This window comes from Mercenaria mercenaria, chromosome 3 (genome assembly GCF_021730395.1).
Source record: "Mercenaria mercenaria strain notata chromosome 3, MADL_Memer_1, whole genome shotgun sequence".
NCBI lineage: Eukaryota > Metazoa > Mollusca > Bivalvia > Venerida > Veneridae > Mercenaria > Mercenaria mercenaria.
Genome location: NC_069363.1, coordinates 31,926,488 through 31,947,382, shown reverse-complemented (window position 1 = coordinate 31,947,382; position 20,895 = coordinate 31,926,488). Strand labels below are relative to the sequence as shown.

Sequence of the window (20,895 nt, the reverse complement as noted above, 5' to 3'; positions counted from 1 at the left end):
TAGATGAGGTGATCATTTGACCCAAGTTTCATGAAAATCCTAAAAGGGGTTTTAGGAGATACAGAGCTCAAACCTTTGACCTTGAGTTGTGACCTTGACCTTGAGTTGACATGACTGACTCATGAGTTCTTGATGAGGTGATCATTTGATCTAAGTTTAATGTAAATCCTTCAAGGGGTTTAGCAGATACAGAATGGACACAAAATGGAAGGCTCAAACCTTTGACTCTAAGTTGTGACCTTGACCTTGAGCTGGCATGGCTGACTCATCAATTCTGCATATTGTCTTGATGAGGAGATCATTTGACCCAAGTTTGATGAAAATCCTTCAAGGGGTTTAGGAGATACAGAGCGGACACAAAATGGAAGGCTCAAATCTTTGACCTTCAGTTGTGACCTTGACCTATTGCCGACATGGCTGACTCCTGGGTTCTGCACATCATCTTGATGAGGTGATCATTTGATCTAAGTTTAATGTAAATCCTTCAAGGGGTTTAGCAGATACAGAATGGACACAAAATGGAAGGCTCAAACCTTTGACTCTAAGTTGTGACCTTGACCTTGAGCTGGCATGGCTGACTCATCAATTCTGCATATTGTCTTGATGAGGTGATCATTTGACCCAAGTTTGATGAAAATCCTTCAAGGGGTTTAGGAGATACAGAGCGGACACAAAATGGAAGGCTCAAACCTTGACTTCAGTGTGACTTGACCATTGCCGACATGGTGACTCTGGTCTGCACATCGTCTGATGAGGTGATGAGTGATCATTTAATCCAAGTTCAATTATCCTCAGGTTTTAGAGATACGAGGGACATGAATGGTAGGCTAACTTGACCTGAGTGACTTGACTTGAGCAGACATTGCTGATCATGGTTCTGCTAATCGTCTTGTGATGTGATCATTGATTCAAATTTCATGAAATCCTTTAGGGGTTTAGGAGATACAGAGCGGACACAAAATGTTACGGAATGACAGAAGGACAGAAGGGCGGAAGGATGGACGAAGACCATTCTTATAACCCCCCACCACTTGTGGCGGGGCATTAATAACAGAAATTATTCAAATATGTTTTTAATCCCCCGCCACGAGTGGTGGGGGATTATAGGAATGGTCTCCGTCCGCCCTTCCATAACGTTTTGTGTCCGCTCTGTATCTCCTAAACCCCTTGAAGGATTTTCATGAAACTTGGGCGAAATGATCACCTTATCAAGACCATGTGCAGAACCCATAAGTCAGCCATGTTGGTTCAAGGTCAAAGTCACAACTCAAGGTCAAAGGTTTGAGCCTTCCATTTCGTGCCCGCTCTGTATCTCTTAAACACCTTGAAGGATAATCATGAAACATGGGACAAATAATCATTTCATCAAGACAATACACGTGCAGAACCCATGAGTCAGCCATGTTGGCTCAAGGTCAAGGTCACAACTCAAGGTCAAAGGTTTGAGCCTTCCATTTTGTGTCCGCTCTGTATCTCCTAAACCCCTTGAAGGATAATTAAGGAACTTGGCAAAATGATTACCTCATCAAGAAGATGTGCAGAACCTATGAGTCAGCCATGTTGGCTCAAGGTCAAGGTCACAACTCAAGGTCAAAGGTTTGAGCCTTCCATTTTGTGTCTGCTCTGTATCTCCTAAACCTCTTGAAGGATAATCATGAAACTTGGGAAAATTATCACCTCATCAAGATGTGCAGAACCTATCCTATGAGTCAGCCATGTAGGCTCAAGGTCAAGGTCACAACTCAAGGTCAAAGGTTTCAGCCTTCCATTTTGTGTCAGCTCTGTATCTCCTAAACCCCTTGAAGGATAATCATGAAACTTAGGGAAATGATCACCTCATCAAGAAGATGTGCAGAACCTATGAGTCAGCCATGTCGGCTCAACGTCAAGGTCACAACCCAAGGTCTAATGTTCGAGCCTTCCATCAGGGGCATAGGGACGATTTGAGCATTGGGGCGGAAGAGGGGGTGGGTTTGTGAGGGGGGTCCCCCTCCTATGAACGGGGTCCGGTTGCCCCGGGAAAATTTTGCATATAGCTAGAGTAAATGGTGCAATCTGGGTATTTCTTTGACTGCTCAGTATCTGTTGAACATACTCGTTTTTTTTCGAGTTTTCACCCCTATTTACAGTTTACTGTGTTTAAACACTGTAATGGCGGTATGATGTTAGATAGAACAATGTCTTGCCAGGGTAAAACCAGTACTGTCCTGAGTAGGGGATTGAGCACAAGACCCTGACTTAAAGGGGTAATCCAATCCTTGTGCAGGGTTTTCCCTCAGTTCTTTTATTTGGGAGTCCATGGACTCCCATGGCTGCTAATTTCAGGGTCCCTTATAATTTTTGGGGGTCCACAAATTACTGATCTTGAAAATGGACATTATTACTATAAAAATTCACCCTAAAACGGAATGAACTTGTATCTTTTTAATTTAGATAGCAGATGATTCAATATTTCGTAATGGTATCTTTCAAAGTGACATCCCTTACAGAAGCAAGCCTCTGTGGCGTACATGCTGCGTCTTTGCTGACGAGTACACAGCATATACGCAGGAGGTCACTAGTACACTTCAAGAACGCAGCACAGACTCTGAAAATTTAAGGAGTACACTGCATGTACGCAGGAGGGACTTGTACAAGAAAATAGTACACTGCATGTACACCGCAGATACTTTGAAATTTGTGCAGTACACTTCATATACGCGGGAAAGACTTGTACAATTTCTTTTGGCATTTATACTTAGTTTTTTTTTTATAAGTTAAAGTCTGAAGTAAACTTCATCTACGCGGGAGGGACTTGTTCATTTTCTTTTGGTGTTTATACTTTGAATTTTTTTAGGTAAAAGTCTGAAGTACACTTCATGCAGGAAGGATTTGTACATTTTTTTTTTTTTGGAAGCAAGAACTTGATTTCCGAGTAACTTTTATCTTAATAACATAGAATAGTTCAGATTACCGGTATTCTGAACAATGAAAATTTGCCAAACTATTTGCAATGTTCATTTGTGAAGCTTACATCTTAGTGATTTCTGAGCTGTACCTTGCATGCAGTGTAAAAATATATTCTTTTTCATTTTGAATTAATCCTGGAGCTTTCAAACTCGGATAATTGAAAAGCCTTATTTGAACTTCGTTGCATTACATTTTGTAATACATGAAATAATTACCAAGATAATGCCTCAACAGCGCCCGAATGAGAAGAATTAATAGCTCTCACTGTTATTTGAATACTCTTAAGCAAAACACCATTCTATCATGTTTTATAAAGGCTTTAATGCTCATTATGTTAACTCATTAAGGCCTCACCAAATTAAAAAGTTGTTCATCGGATTTGCCGCTTGTATATTTTCAGAACGTTTTTGGCTAATTGCGCTCGCCCCATTGGAAAAAATCAATCCAAAATTTTTTGGTGCGCTACTTTTTACGGACGTAAAAGTGTATAAATGCTTATATAATTCCAGTCCTAGATTGTTCTCAGATGGATTTTAATCAAAATAAATACATACTACGCACACATCGTCTATAATATATCATAACACTTATATTTAGTTGCATTAAAGTTGTTCCCCTTGATGCAGTTACACCATTTTCAACAAATGTTTACCAAATTACATGCTACAAAAATTGATTTATTTCATTGAAAAGTGGATGAAGAAAAGCATACTAATTTATTTGATAACATCAATCTACATTAATTTGGTAAGGGTAAATACTTATTGATGCATGTCACTTATCTTTTTTCTGTTTTTTTTTCTGTCCAAATGATCAGCATTTGCATACGAAAGTTGGTGGGGTAAGGAATTTACATTATCACAGCAGTTTCGTCACAAGAGTACACAGCATGTATGCAGCAGGAGTACACAGCATGTACGCCGCAGGACTCGGGCCAGGAGTACACAGCATGTACGCCGCAGGGGTAGTACACCGCAGGCTCATTTGCATGTGAAAAGTGTATGTGCCGCGTACATGCGGCGTACTATTTCCCGCATACTAAATTCCTCCAGCGTACATCCTGTGTACTATGTAGTCCACAGCATGTACGCAGCAAGTAGTACGCGGCAGAGCTCATTCGCATGTCAAAAGTGTACTACAAACGTACTATCGGTGTATGTGCGGTGTATATCCTGCGTACTATTTAAAGCCCTTGATTTCAGTACACATCATGTACGCATCATCTACGCTGTATGTACACAGCAAGAGTATGCAGCAGGCCTTTTTCTTCTGTAAGGGATGAGCTTCTCAATTCAGACCGATAACAAAAGGTGTGATACCCTTTGTTACGAACAAACAGCCTGTAATTACCGGCAATTAACGTGTCACCTCGTGCAAATTATATTGTTCACAGTTTGATCTCGGTTAAAGATAATACTCGATCCTTAATTAGTATCATAATTTTTGTGATTTAATTATATTTCTTTTATCAAAACACTTCTAAATTTATATGAAATTAATTTTGTTTGAAAGAAAAATAAACCATTCGATCTTTTACGGAACGTAACGGCAATCTTAGATTTTAGCGGTGACAGTTAGTGCGGAGAGTAGTTTCCCTTAACTTAAATGGCGAACATTGGTAACAAAACTTGGTTTGAAGTTGGAAAATCGTCTATACCTGTGTATAAATGTGCACCCACGATTCGGGGGTGGTCCCGGAGGTAAAAAAAAATGTGCATTATACATGGGTATCTCACAAAAGAGGCTTCAGTGCAAAGGAGTTTCGTGACCGATTTTGCGGGTCCAGTGGACGCAGAGGCACTGAAAAATGCGAGTTCAAAGCAGTAAAATCGCGTCAGAGACGCAGAAAACCTGCGTCCAGGAAAACCCTGCTTGTGGCATTTTAGTCATTAAATGGCATTATAAAGGTAAAACGCAGTTCACTGTATTCTTTGAACCATTGAGGGTTGAATGAACGGAGTGCAGGGTTCTTTTTACCAAATGATCGATTTGGAAATGCAAAATTGCGAGGCTGATTGGCCTTTTATATTTTTATGTAGAAGCTGTAATAATTGTTAATTTAACTAGATCTGTAAAATCTGTGAGGATTTTACTACATTTTATGCGTTGAATTTAATCATTATGATTGGTGCCTTTGATTTTCAAACAATATGTTTAAGTATCAAAAATATTTAATTTAATATATTTTATGTAAAGACATCTAAAGATCCCGATTTGCGTTTGTGTCAAGATACTTTCCTTTGTCGGCAGAATTTGAGACACAACAATAATTGCAATTTTGGCAGTAAGCAATTAAATACGATTAACTTTCATTAATTAAATTAATGTATTGCCTATAATCCGAGTCTGCGGGGCGTGAAAATACAGCAACCTGGGTCGTTGCGGAATCCGCAATGCGGATTATCGATTTTGTACAATACCCTGTCATCAAGGTGATCTAGCAAGGTGTCAGCGATATGACAAGATTCTGTGTACATATCAGTCGCCGATGCACTTCATGATAAATGGAAGACCGCTGTATTTATTTTCAATTATATTTTCTAGCCTTTTCAAAAATTTACGAGTTCGGCATTTCGCTGCTCCTCTAAATATTGGGGCGGCGGGTGCCGCCCCTGCCGCCCCAGCTCCTACGCCCTTGTCCATTTCGTGTCCGCTCTGTATCTCCTAAATCCCTTGAAGGATAATCATGAAACTTGGGTCAAATGATCATCTCATCAAGACGATGTGCAGAATCGTAAGTCTGCCATGTTGGCTTGAGGTCAAGGTCACAACTCAAGGTCAAAGGTTTGAGCCATTATCCATAACAGCGGCGGGGGATATACATGTAGCTGTCTTTCAGACTACCTTGTTCTCTTCATCTTGGTGCAGATGTAAATCTATACCGAACTTTCTTTTGTTTAGAATATTTGTCGAGTTTTCGCATGTTGAGATTTAATCTTAATGCAATCTAAGACATAACAAACTTATATTGCATTCAGAAATCATGAATTATCATTAACACAAATAATTGTAATAGAACTAAAAGAACATAAACTTCCTAAAATGGTTCCATAATTCCAGATATTTGCAGCCACTACTGTAACGATTACTGAATGCATAAAGGGAAGTAACTGCATTAATATGCAAATTTGTAAACCTGTCAATTGTCACTGGAGTGAAATGACAGTATATATGCACATTAAATCACCTTTGGTGATGAGCTAGCTTTTCACCAACGGGATTTGTGTGGCACTGAAACGTTACAAATGGTGGCAGCGGTGGGATGAAGTCAACTGCCGGACTGGAGTTGCCTTACCCATGTATTTCCTAGGCCAAATCTCCGGACGAGATTTCTCGGAGGGGAAAGTAATGTAACGATTACTGAATGCATAAAGGGAAGTAATTGCATTAATATGCAAATTTGTAAACCTGTCAATTGTCACTGGAGTGAAATGACAGTATATATGCACATTAAATCACCTTTGGTGATGAGCTAGCTTTTCACCGACAGGATTTGTGTGGCACTGAAAAGTTACACTACAATAACAATTCCTTTAATTTTTTATGGGGCATTGGTGGTTTTTCAAGTGAGCTCTGCCTTTTAGGTAGCCCCTAATTTCATATTAGGCCACTTTCAATGGCCTTGCTGTTAGGATAACCCTTTAGCGACGTGGTTAGTGTCCGCCTACGGATCATGAGGTCCGGGGTTTGAGCCCCAGTAGGGACCTTGGTATTATCTCTCCCAGGGTTTATTTTAGCTCCAAAAATCTCCATATACACTTGCTCCATTATGGACCCCTGTGGGATTTGTCTTTATTCTGAGTTCAAATATTTTTTTTTGTATATGAGGTCACAACTCAAGGTCAAATGTTTGAGCCTTTCTGTAGATGAGAAGCAGACAGTGACATGCAGCGCCGTAGCCACACTGAGGCAAACCGAGGCAGTTGCCTCGGTTAAAATTTGAGGAGCCAAAAATAAAAAAGGAGTAAAAAGCAGGCCTGTCACACTCATGAAAATTCAGTTATAAAAGTTCAAAAAAGTATATTAACACCATTAGAATATATCAGAATATCATTTGCCTCATGACATCATTGAGGCAAGGTGAGACAGAAATCCTAGCAGTCCTATTGATAGCCTGGCCAGGCCCAGATCCAGGGCCGGGCCAAGTAGGCCCTTGCCCCTCCCCCTTCCACAAGTTGGCTGAGAAATGCACCAGAGACCACCATTTCATGCATGTAATTCAAATTTTTCCAGGGGGAGTGCCCCCAGACACACTAGAATGAGGGGTTGCCTCTACAGTACCTCAAAATTTAGACCAATTTTTTTCCAGGAAGAATTTAGACAAATTTTTTTCCAGGAAGAAAGCCCACTGACCCCTCTAAAATATGGGGGAAACCCCCTCCAACAACTTAAAATTTAGACCAAAACATGCACCAGAGGCCACCATTTCATACCTGTATTTCAAAAACTTCCATGGGGAGAGCCTCCTGACTCTCCTAAAATGAGGGTTTTCCCCTACAGTACCTCAAAATTTAGACCAAAATATGCATCATAGGCCACCATTTCATACTTGTATTTCAAAATTTTTCAGAGGGAGAAAAATCCAGGGGTTCCCACTCCCACACCTTAAAATTTAGACCAACCAAAGTACCAGAGGTCATGTTTCTGTATTAATCCCCTGGCCCCCTAAATTGAGGTGGTTCTTCCTAAAATACCTAAACATTAGGACCGAAAATGCACCATAGGCCATCATTTCATATCTTAGTTCAAAATTTCAAAAAAAATTAGAGCCCCATGACCGCCCTAAAATGAAGAGGTTCTCCCCTTCAGTACCTCAAAATTAAAAGCAACAAGCAAATTTTATGAATTGGTATCCCCCGCTGAAAGGGTTTGTGGTGAGGAATGGCAAAAAGATATATCCGGCGAAAAGTTAAGGATGTTAATAAGAAGCAAATAATTTCATTAGTCAAAATCAATTTAACAGAAAACAAATGTTTAATTAAAGAGTACATAATAAATGTATGATACTTTGATCCTGACTAAAGAATTTATTTTGAATGGGATATGCTTACTGTAATAAGCTTAGCTTTTAAAATTAAATGCAGTTAATTGAAATGTAAGCTTGAAGTTTAACTGGAACGAAATATTGTCTTTGAGTGGTTTGGCACCAGGTATTGCTGTTTAACATGTACATTTGAACTTAAAAGAACAGATGTCCTTAAGAGAACACAGGTACGATATCTTGAACATGGCTGAGGGCAAGGTTTGTGAAGTCACAACTTAACATGTTGAAGGTTTGAACATTTAAATAAAAAAAAAAAGGAATGGAAATATATATATCTATATATATATAGATATATGTATATATTTATTTTTTTAGGGGGTGGGGGTGCAGGGGAACAGGGGAGGAAACAAATTTTCACATGTTGATTATAAATATTGATTAAAAATTAAAAATGAAAAAAAAAAAAAAATAAGGGTAAAAGGGTGAAGTGGGGGTGGTGGGGGGCAGAAGATGCATGATCAGTGGTGGGCATGACTGGGTGGAGAAGTGAGGTGGGGGAATGGTACAACTTGGAAGGTTTGAAAAAAATCTAAAATAAGAAATGAAAAAAAAAATTTTTTGGGCGGGGGGGGGGGGGGGGGGGGGAGGGGGTTTGGGAGGTGGAAGGGGTGTGACCAAGGCAAGTGGGTGACCAGGTGTGGGTGCGCAACTTCACATGTTTATAATAAATGTTCACAGAAAAGAATGAAAGAAATTTAATGAAATTCTGCCAAATGGTAAGTTTGTTATGTACAAATATGTGGATTTTTAGACAATTAAAGGGCAATAACTCTGAAGTTACAAAAGAAATCTGTACAAAATTGTCTGTGCACAACCACATTATAGTGCTCTTAATTCTGTTAAAGTTTCATAGTTCTAGGTCAAATATATCAAAAGTTATGATGCAGAAATTGCCATATCTATAGTACCCTATATAGTTAACACTGGAAACTTCTATGGGCCAAAACTCTGGTGTTACTTGGGCAATCTGTCTGAAACTTGATGGGCCCCATAACCTCATAGCGGTGAACATGTATATGAAGTTTGTTTGAAAAAAATCCAAAATAAGGATTTTTTTTTGGGGGGGGGGGGGGGGGGGGGGGGGATAGGGGGGGAGGTGTGTGATCAAGGCAAGGGGGTGACCAGGTGTGGGTACACAACTTCACATGTTTACAATAAATGTTCATGGAAAAGAATGAAAGAAATTTAATGAAATTCTACCAAATGGTAAGTTTGTTATGTACAAATATGTGGATTTTTATACAATTAAAGGGCAATAACTCTTAATTTACAAATAAATCCGAATGAAATTGTGTGTACACAACCACATTATGGTGATCTAAATTCTGTTTAAGTTTCATAGTTCTAGGTCAAATATATCAAAAGTTATGATGCAGAAATTGCCATATTTATAGTACCCTATATAGTTAACACTAGACACTTCTAAGGGCTATAACTCTGGTGTTACTTGGGCCATCTGACTGAAACTTCACAGGCCGCAAGAACTCATAGTGGTGAACATGTATATGAAGTTTTAAATAAATATTCCCAACCATTTTCTAGATATGGCTCCGGACGGATGGACGGAAAGACGGACGGAAGGACAACGCCAAAACTATATCCCTCCGACTTTCATCGGGGGATAACAATGACAACTTCCCCCCCAACCCCCCCCAAAAAAAAAACAACAACAAAAAACAACAGAGATCATGTCATGCCTATATTTCAAAACGTTTTAGTGGGAGACCCCTGACCTCGACCCCTCTCCCCAACCCCATCACAGACAGAGCAACCCTCCCGTACCTACGCCCTCTCGGGTTATAAACTAATTAACTATTGAACTACTAGTAACCTGATAGATAGCATGTTGCTGTATGTCTTTACTGATGGTTTTCTTGTTATCAATATATTTTTTTTCTTAAAATATGAAAGTGTGAAAGTGACTGTGAGAAATAGGGCTAAAAGGACGATTTTTACTGTGATATTACACAGTCTGAGAGTGCTCCAGAACGCACCAGAGATGTCCTGGGGGGAAATTTAGGCGGGGCTTCGAACGGCTGGCATGCCCCCGGACGCCCCTAGTTTGCCTCGGTTAAAATCTGTGTCTGTCTACGGCACTGACATGTCGTGCTAAAGCCCAGGTATTTTCAAATCAGAGGTCACCCTGTCCCTGTCTATGCGAATGGACTTTGTTTGCAAAGGCTTATTATGCATTTCTGAGCCTCGACAAACATAAATTCCGGAGTTTAAATTTTACGCGCGTTCCTTACTTATAAAAAGAAAACAAACTTTTGGCAAATGCTTGATTTTTTTTTTCGGTAGATTCTAAAATAATGTTTACATTTAATCGGAGCCTTTGTGAATGACATATAGGATAACAAATAAGACATGAACTTAATTAAGCTTCCTTTACCTTAGGCACCGTTTTTGGATGAAAAAGTCCGCATGGAGGCTGCCATTTGTTCTGTTCTGTTCAGCACTGTATACATGAATAAAAACCAAACCGTCATTACGGTTTAGAAACGTACACCTCAGATATGTTTTGGATTGAATTTAATCACAGTTATTTTATGTTCTATAATGATGATCTTAATACGCAAAAGAGTACACGATCATTTGTATCAATCTCAGCTATCTTCGTTAATCCAGTTTTTAGTCTTTTAACACTTAACAGTCAATTTCAGTTATTCCTGGAATACTAGTACAATGTTTACTTCTTAGTACAGTAGAATCTATATGTTTTTCCCCTTTAATATACTTGCGTTATATTTTTGAAGTGACGTTTCCTGGTAATTTTGCTACATAATAGTAAGTGGGGAGTGCTTGCCCACATAACGCCTGTGAATAGTAACTTGTATTTCAAGACAAGAGGAACTGAAGGAGCGAGACGGTATCGTGTGCAAGCTGTTAAGATACAGCTTACATCTAGTCCTGATCATGAACTCCAGTGGGACACACTTCAGCACAGACGCAATATATCCAGAGTAACATGTTGTACAAAATTAGGCATAATCTTATCGACATTATTCCTGATCCTCCTCTACAGCCACCAAGATCAGTCAGAGTCCACAACAAACAGTTCAACCAAATCTTCTGTAGCAAATCTGCCTACCAACACAGTTACTTACCAGCCACTGTTGTCCTTTGGAACCGCCTGCCTCAATGTGCCTAAATCAGACTACGCTAAAGGGCTTTAAGGCTGTTATAGGAAATATCAACACATTCGTTTTATCAGTTTTTAAACTGTGTGCACAGAGTGACTTTTAGGGTTTTAGATGTAAATAGTTGTCCCTTGCGACTGCGCATGTACAGTATTTCAATCAAATCGCGAGTATACTCTTCTAGAGTGAGGCAATTACTGAAGAGGATGGTGTTGTGGATAAAGTTTGTACTAAGTGTGATAATGATGTCAACACCTTGGATGAGGCCCTCCATTGTTCTGCTTGTAAAAAACAAAGACAAATATCAAACAGGGAATGCCACGCACCAAAAACGCAGCCTCCTCAAAACGAAACCCACAACACGCAGACGCGTGCACCACACACACACACACACACACATCCAACACATTAGGACAAAACGAACAAAGGAACACACACACACACACACACACACACACACACAAAGCCAACACATCAGGACAAAACGAACAAACAAAGGAACACAGTGGGGCACCGCCTTGGAACGGTCAGTGGCAAAAACACCACTGGGGAGCTTAAACCGGCTTATGGCGCGCACCCAACCTCACTCCCACCCCTACCATGTTTCAAAGACACGGGACAATGTAAATAAGTTGTTCTTCTGCATGAGATGCACAAGCTCAAATAAAAAGGTCTTTGATATGATAATTAGAGATGAACTAAGTGATAACAGATTCGTGTGTAAGAGTTGCAAGGCAACTATTCCAACACTGGAATATATAAATGAAACATTGAACCAACTAAGCGTGAGGCAAGAGGAGCGCTTTGAAAGAATAGAAGCCAGCAACAAAAACGTATTGATTTGGGGCTAGAAAACGCTAGGAGGGAGCTTAAAGCTGCTTCGAAGGATGATATAAACTGAAAATGGAAATTTGCACCAAAGAATACGATGAACAGAGGAGGGAAGAACACAGTGTGGTTATCTTTGACTTAGTTGAATGTACCGAGAGTAGTGGCTCGGGCAATAAGCTGTATGATGAAAAAAAGTGAAAGAAATTTCAAAAGATCTAGGTGTAGACAATTTACAAACACTAAAATAAGAGGCTCTAGAGTTGTTCTTACAGAATGTATGCAAAGAAAAAACTTTTAGAGAATGCAAGTCACATCAAAGTCAAATGTGACAAAATATTTAAAAGGTGATCATTTAAATGACTTGGCACATAAACAATGGAAAATTAAACCAAAGAGTTAGGGCTAAGAATGTCTTAAACGCAGAACCTTTAACATTTGAATCTAAATCTCCGCTGTTGAATCTCTACCATTCCCCCTTCTAATAATGATAAAAGATCATCGGATTTTTAAGAGTCTTTGTATAATTTTTGTTCTCCTTCCCATGTGTTCAAACACGATTTGTTTCAATATTCATAGTGCTCGTCAAAATTAAATAAAATGTATAGGACTTTGTGCTTCTTTCAGATATTTGCCCATGCTGAAAGAGATCCGAAAATTTCAAGCTGATTTTAAGATTATTTGAAAATATTATGTATTGCGTTTATTTTCGTATAAAAAACAGTCGTGCAATACTATCAAGGGTGGTCATTTCCGCGATGTTTCACGCGCGATCTGACGTCATTCACAAAAAAAAGTTCGAAAAAAAAAAACCGTTCAAAATTGGACACCACTATTTATAAAAGACCATTAGAATAAAGATAGAAGTTATTATTCTGACGGTAAAGATCGAAATTGATTTCCTGAATTTAGGGATATGTTAAATGAAAATCGGGGACTGTATTTTTTTATCGGAAAGCGAAGTGCAATGTAACGTGAGCGGGTATTTTAGTCTGTTCTATTTAGATGTTGAAAAAATTGATATCCTGATATTTTTTGCATCTATTTTGATTTTCTGATACTCATGGATACTCATGGAAAGCATACAACTTATTCTTGTAGCAAGCTACTGTAAAAATGTAAATATTAGAATTGAGTGCTATTTTACACGGGTATAAATCACATTGGGACATCTTGCAAATCATCCACGAATTCCTAGCGCGATACTTGGATTTACAAGATATCCCAATATAGTTTCAGCACGTCTAAACGCACTAATATTGCATTTAGTTTCTTCTTTATTTCTTCTCATTTCAACATTTTATTATTTTATTTTCACTGAAAGGCCTAGATCTTGGCAGTGGACCAAGGGACTTCCGTCTTCATTAGCGCAGTTGGGGGCTAATGACTATCACAGTTTGGTGCCAATAAACAAGGGTCATTGTCTATTGGAAAGTCAGTCTACCAAAGAAGTATAAAGTATTATTTTTTATAGATCTTTGCTCTACCTTATAAGTGTATCAATAAGTGAGAAGGGAAACAGTGTATCTTATTTAATAAATATGTGATAACTTTAAAAGTTATACCTATTTTGGCAATTTTTATACTGAAAATATTTTTTTGTGATCAAGCATAATAATAAATAGTAACTTATTTAAGAATATTTTACAAATTTCATTATGTTTTTAGAAAAAAAACAAGTTTTTATTTTTTAAAGTTCTGACTTAAGATGTGCACAATTTTAGAAAAATGTGACATTCACTTATCTAAAAGTTTTGTTTTAATGCTTGCTGAATATTGTAAATAACATTTCTCTAAGATTGAAAACCGAATGTGCATTTCAGTGTTATAATGTAAAGCATGAAAAAGTACAATTTATGTAACTTATTATTGAAACTGAAAATTCAGTATAGATGGAACACAATAATTTGATTTTATCCAGTCATATTATATTCCGTATATATTGGATTTGGAGGGGGACACTTATATAGTATCTAGGCCTTTATGAGAATGATAGCGACATTGTTTTTTCTTTATATAATTCACACACGAACTGCCAGTACTTCATAGATTAATGTTCGATTCTGTATGCCGGTAACAGACTTTATTCTATGTTATCCGGATAAACGACATTACGCCATCGCTTTCGGATTATAAAATGTGCAGAATCACCTTAATTAAACTTGAATGTTTCATCCGAATCTTTTATGATTATTATTATTATTATTTAAATGTTTTCGGGTCAGTATCCTTGTGAGTTCTAGTTTCATTTATCTACACTTGAACTTGAGATTATCATACAGATTATCCGTAATTCCGTTCGTGATAATAACAATGCATTGTTGTGTCTTGGTTAGAGAAATGTGCAGTAATTTCATGACATTATTTAGATATGACAGGTACCTATATATAAAGAAGCTTCTTCATATTGACTCCTGTTATTTAATTTCGAAACTTCTCAAATTTACTTATCAGGTAAGAAATGCATGACATAAAATAATCATATGGATTACAAAACATCCTTTAACATATTGAGGACTGAGGTTTTGTGCATGCAAGAAGGAAAATGTTTCGTCTAGCTTTTGTGATCTTTTGTCTTAACTCCTGTAAGTAAACATTATATATGTCTTAAAAGCGTTTGAACTTTATTAACACATTTCATAAATCATAATTATTAGAAAAATAGTTCGATACAATGGTTGCAATTCTCAAGTTTCATTTTTCATTCGCTCGAACTAGAATGTTTCATTATTCGAGAGATGGGTATTTCGAGATATATATGTGTTTCCATTGTATATTTGAGTCGAAATTTCAAGAGAAATGTCAGTAATCAATCATGTTTAAAATCAAGAATAATAATTCTGAGGGTATTGTTAAGAAATGTATATATTCAAAGAATTCTCGTACATTAAACTAATATATTTAACATGGGTTGCAAACAAGGGAAATGAAATTGCTTCTTTTATTTCACGTGACATGACAAACGATAGGGGAAACAGCAATCAAAGTTTTTAACGATCATTACAGCAAATGCCTGCACGCAAAGCGGCTGGTCGTCATGGATAAATGATAGACTCGCTTCACAAGCTCCTTTGCCAGGGGAAGAGAATGCGACAGAACTTAAAAATCCTGGCGGTGATTTCGAAAACATGAACACCACAGTCAGGGACCATTTTTGTGCGTCTGGTCACGGTGTTATTACAGATATAGAATGCGTCACGGCGAATAACGGAACCAGTTACGCACATGCGCAGTCAGGACAACATGCGATGTCATGTGAAGCTGCGAGCGGTTTCAAGTGTTTAAACCGGCACGTGGATGGCGGCTCCTGTTTGGACTACAAGATTAGATTGTTTTGTAATTGTACAAGTCAGTTGTTTTTCTCTATAAAGCTTGAACTGGGCAGTATTCATAAACGTTTAAACGTTTTATATTTGAAAATTCAGACTTAAATTTAATGTTTTACTGCCATTGTTGAATCAGCGCAGACTTTAATGGAACTTTGTACGAGTGTTCCCTCTTCAGCTACTGGCAGCTCAGTAAAGTGCTGGCTGTTTGAATTGATTGTAAACAAATTGTAGCAAACTAATATTTTGCACCCATATGTCTAACCGTTGATAAACACGTCACCAACAAAAACGTTTTTAAACATCATAAAATTTACTGTTAACTCTACAATCAATGTTCTTTGTAGCTTATCAAAACATATCAATGCAATTTACTGTCAACATTGTGTCTGTAAATTTATATTCTGCAAAATATTTCTTTATCATACAGGTCCTGTACTAATATCACCTGCATCTGCTGTGGTTACATCATCAGAGACTACTCTACCAAGCAAAACGATGTCTTTACCTTTAAAGAACAATACTGAAAAGTCTCTATCCAGTCTATCTGCTAAAAGATACCCTACCACGAGGAGAGAACCAGTGACGTCCTCAAACGGCAAGGACATTTCTACAAGCAAGAGTGCAAATGAACAAGGGGAGCAAAGTGCAGCAAGTAAGCATTGAAAAAAAAACACGCATTCTTGTAAGTAAATCCTTCTTCTGGTCAATGAACTAAAGCTTAATGCGGCCTTGTCAGAGGTTATATAACTGATTGTAGGCACCAGTGCCAATACAACATTTTGGATGAACAAATGACGAGGTGTTGTGCTTTATGTTATCAGCAAACTCGGTTGTATAAGCTTTCAGTTGTATTAAAACGGTCGCTTATACCCAATAAGTTTTGTACAAAATTGCCCTAAACTGTGTTTTCTTTTTCATTTTTTTTCAGAGAAAAATGCTGGTGTAGTTGTCATCATCTGGATGCCATTCACTTTCCTCTTGGCGTTGGTTACAATCGTACTTACCATGAACAATAAGTGCTAAAACTCTTTACCTTATCATTCTGAGCATGAATATGTAGCGTAATGTCTACAAACTTTTGCAGTAATTGCTTCTTTTACAATTTAGCATGCATTAAATATGCCAAATATGAAGTTAGAAATTCAGATTATGTTGCTTCGAGTAACTGCTACTCTATTTTTACAGAAATTAGAATTGTAAAATATTTCTTGTGCCTACACCGCATTTGTTTCCATGAACCGGACTTGAGAGTAATTAAAAAAATCACCTCTTAAAACTGTCATTACCATCGAGCTAATATAAATTAGTTACGATTTCATACTTGTATGTGTGCGTGTGGTTTCACCTTTGTTTAAGAAAGCGTATTGGGCGTAAGTGTTTAGAACAATATTAACACAATTTAGCCACACACGTTCAACATATACTTGTAAAGCCTAAATGTTAAGTCTCAAACAAGGAGAAAAAAATCTGTAAGTCTTATCTTCCATTCTTTTCCTTTCCTGGTAATATCATTTTGAGAATTATCCCTTTTACACCTTCTTGACATTAACAAACGTCATTTCTTTCTGTATAAATATAAAGTATTTATGTATAAAGATCAGACTTGTAAGGTTTAATATTTGTTCAAAGATATATAGCTCATTTGTTGCTATTATTCATTTTGACAAATTCCAACAAAATTGATTAGATCTATAAGCCAAAATAAATAGAAAGTATTTGGACATTTCCATCAGATTTCTCAAAAACTAAGAAATCATCAATGTATGTGGTCTTTGTAACATTATGTGATATTGAACGCACGTAGTTAAGAGCTGTTTATGGTGTCATGAAATGACGTCACTTTTATTCTCGGCGTTTAAACTGCTTTTGATTTTTTTTGTTAAATTTCACATTTTAGATTTTTAATAGTTTCGTCAAAAAATATACATCACAATTTTCCCTAATAATGAAAAATTCCTGAACACGAAACGCAGATATAACTGCTGGGCAAATAGCTAGAACATTATGCGTAACTTTTATTACTTTAGTGTTGTTAATTAGATCTAACCTGATAACATGTTTTACTCTAAAATGTCTTCAGTAGAACATTGTAGTGACAATTCTGCTATTACATTTAAATAAACTCTTATAATCAAGTTATGCATGCTCATTATTTTTGTCAAGTGTTAAAAGCATGACCTAAAATAGAAAAAAGGAAGCCCGCAGGCCGTCCAATGCGACAGAAGTGAAGATGTTGCAGGCTCGGTTTGATCGAGTCTGTTCATAGACGGCGCTGGAAATGTTTGATTACAATCACACCCTCTGCATAATGAAGTGTTTTCAGTCGTTTAATACAATGATGTGGTCGTAAGTAGACCTTATTGCATGTGGTTTTTGCAGAGTATTTTTAAAACAGGCATTACATTTTGTCCCATGTACCATTCCGTTTGTTAGTCGTGATTTGCTTTTGCTCTGCTTGCTCTGATCTCTGATACACTACTCTTGCAATTCATTTAATCGCGACAACCTTTCCTGTATTATGAACTTAACAAAATCAAAATGCATGAAGACTTACCTTCGCCTGAAGGAAAACGTCTCTTGTCTCTTGTCTCTTTGTGCTCTGATCTCAGATCCCCCAAGTGTTAGAGCTTAGCTCAATGGGAAATTATTTTATTTCCATTGTCTCCTCTTACAAATTGAATTCAGGCAAGTGAGAGGTTGGTTGGGTTTGCATGCCAAAACACATTTTAACCGCAGTGACCATTTCTGGCTGTTTCTGGCAATGCCTCAATCTTCAACTTTTCATCTTGGCTGTTGCAAATGTTTTGTCTGTATGCTTCCGATGTTCTAATCCTAACCCTCCACCCTAACTCTTTCATACTCCCACTGTTTAAACACTAACTCACTTCTTCCCTGTCCCACCTATTGTTTGCATTGTTCTTAAAGCAGACTCGGTTCATAAGAAGTAATGAAATGTGCAAGCCTGATTTTCTTACATTCAATTAAACCAATATAAATTTCATGTAGGTATGCAATATCAAGCTATGCAGTTTGATGTTCTTATGTCCATGTATTCCCTGGACATTTACTAGAAGTTGTTGTTACTTAAATCAAATGACAGATTTAATAGGAATAACACAACCCTCTCAAATCGAACATTTATAACAATTTATGTATAGATGTTTGCATGTACACAAGTATACTTGCTTATTGCTAGTAATAGCTACTAAACAGGAAAAGTAGAAATTATGAGAACATTAAACACAGTCAGCTACTCTAGATTTACACACCAAAAAGACACTCGTCAACAACATACATTTATAAATTCATCTGTGACGTTGCTTGGTTGCTTTCCACGGGATATTTCTCATATTTTATTAATAGAATTTCCCATGGTCAGCGGATGAATCGTAATTGATTTCTTGTAAATAGGTCAAAGGTCAACGTTATTATGTCCCTTCAGTCGATAATGGTTTCTGATAAATAACTTTTTCGGCTTAAGAACACACAACGTCGCAGGATGGTTGCCCGTAGTCTGTAGATGGAATTTATTTGTGTAAAACCAAAGTCGCCCTTACCCTGTTATCTGACCAAAAACTGCACAAAACTTGAATGTGTTATACAAAGTAGGGATGCCTATGGTGAATAGATGAGCGTAGATTCCTGCCTGCATTTGGTGCTCTTGTCCAGTCTAAGCTTCTCAAAACAAAATGTTCTGTCTTTAGATATAACATTCCTGTAACCTGAATGGACTTCATTGGGATATGAATCACCGGACAGGGTGATTCACATCTAGTATACTAAAGAACGAGGTAAGCTTCTGGAATGAATACGAACGTCATCAGTATCTTGCTCTATCCTATAACTAAAATTGCCCGTATGGGTCACTAGTGGCGACTTGTAAATGAGCTAAGAATATATACTAAAAGCTAAATCTCTGACATACCCAGCAGCTGATTCAAATTTCTGGGCTAAAATTTCGAGGAAAATTTGGCTAAAAACGTTACTGCAAAAGTCGACAAAAATATTTTAATTAGAGGAAAAACAGTACATCTGTATTATGAATAGAATGTTTAAAACGCTATGCGCCTATGTCTGGAAAACTCTCTGTTTGGCCCCGCTGTGATACAAAGTACTAGAATTAAAGTTTTCTTGTTTTGTAAAACAAGTTTTGTTCAGTAATTTTTTCTAAAATCCCTTCGATATTATGGCAATACGTTACATAATATCCGCAGTACATTTATGAAACTTTCTGTTCGTTTAGACAAATGTGTTGTTTATCAGATTAAAAGACATCAACAAAATAAAGTACTGAAATGTTATGACTTGAATCATTTTAGTCCTCTACCCATTGTTTTAAAGTCACAAAACTGCGCATGGATGTTTTGTTTTAATTCAAAGAACGAACACCCTTGGTGTATATTGATTTTTACGGGCATATGGTCAAATATCAAACATAATTTAAATTTGTTTCTTAGAAGTGTCAGGTATGTCCAGAGAAAGAACTAATATTGTTTGTGCCATGATTTACTTTGGTGTTTAGATGTATTTTTGGGACATTTTAAAATTGACTGTATGCTTTCTCCTAAATCCTACATACAACGGACGGAGGGAGTTGACTTTTGTCTTACAGTTTTCTTAGTCGTGCCCTTAAAAGTTAGGCTTTTGTTGCTCTGACTTCAGACAAGTTGTTGAGTACATTGGTGTAATTGTACCTTAAATTTACCTTAATTTTATGTTTTGCTTTATTTATCTGTTACTTTTGCACTAATGTTAGAGACTTTCTCAGCGGGGACTTTATTTACATTGTGTTGTTTAACTTGTTGAAAATAGGGTAAGTGCGAGTTTGGCATGCCCTAAACGCGTTTAAACCCCCAGTTTCCTTTATCTAGGTTACTGACCGTTCCAAGGCGGTGCCCCTATTTTCAACAGGTTGTTTAGTCTGTCTTGTATTGTGTGTTGCGTATGTTTTCTTGTTTGTTGTAAGCGTTTTTTTTTCTCCGCCCCACTCCCCCTTTTGCCCTCTCCTTTCCCTTGCATTTACGCTACTTTTTGCATCCCCTCCTTTCCGTGGCTCCTCTTTGTTTTGGCAGCCGAATCCCAAGACGGTACTTGATTGTTTTTTTCCTACTTGTGTGGGTGTGTTTGTAAGCTTGTGAGTCTATAACGGTGCCCTACTGTTTTCTTATGTGTTGCTTGTTCGTTTTTCTATGTTATTCAGTTGATCGTTGATCAGTTGAAGCAACCCGTCTGAAATATTTTTCCATTACAGCTTCTTTTTGTTGTGGGCCTACTATGTAAATGCGTGGCTCTGGGGCTGTGTTTTTTCGTGCTCTGTGCTTCCGAGAAATCTACCCTTACCTATTATCTTTTGATGTCCTAAAATGAATCACATCGATTTTGGTTCTAATGTTATTCACAATATATGTATCTAAGCCGAGGAGGAATTTCATAAATGTACGTAAGTAATAGGAAAGATATTTTAAAAGATATCGAGGGTATTAGAAGTTTCTTTAATGTAGATCTATGTAATTTGCGTTGGAACAAGCAACAACAATGTTCTTTAAATTTTGTTCCCATATTCGTCGCTACATAAGAACAACAGCATGCAGAACATTTCATTTAA

At 37.4% G+C, this 20,895-nt stretch overlaps 1 protein-coding gene across 1 annotated transcript; it reads left to right on the top strand.

The window, feature by feature from the left end:
• Nucleotides 1–14,345: 14,345 nt before the first annotated feature.
• On the top strand, nt 14,346–17,407 carry LOC123523597 (uncharacterized). The gene is made up of 4 exons (XM_045301259.2): nt 14,346–14,546; nt 14,968–15,309; nt 15,718–15,942; nt 16,219–17,407. The coding sequence occupies exons 1-4, from the start codon at nt 14,507–14,509 to the stop codon at nt 16,311–16,313; spliced, it is 702 nt and encodes a 233-aa protein (XP_045157194.1). The 5' UTR covers nt 14,346–14,506; the 3' UTR covers nt 16,314–17,407.
• The last annotated feature ends 3,488 nt before the right edge of the window (nt 17,408–20,895 follow it).

Bases quoted from the DNA above. Each gene is read 5' to 3' on its own strand.
- LOC123523597 (XM_045301259.2), top strand. From the start codon at position 14,507: ATGTTTCGTCTAGCTTTTGTGATCTTTTGTCTTAACTCCT. The intron at 15,310-15,717 runs GTCAGTTGTTTT...TTTATCATACAG, and splicing joins ATTGTTTTGTAATTGTACAA to GTCCTGTACTAATATCACCT. The intron at 15,943-16,218 runs GTAAGCATTGAA...ATTTTTTTTCAG, and splicing joins AGGGGAGCAAAGTGCAGCAA to AGAAAAATGCTGGTGTAGTT.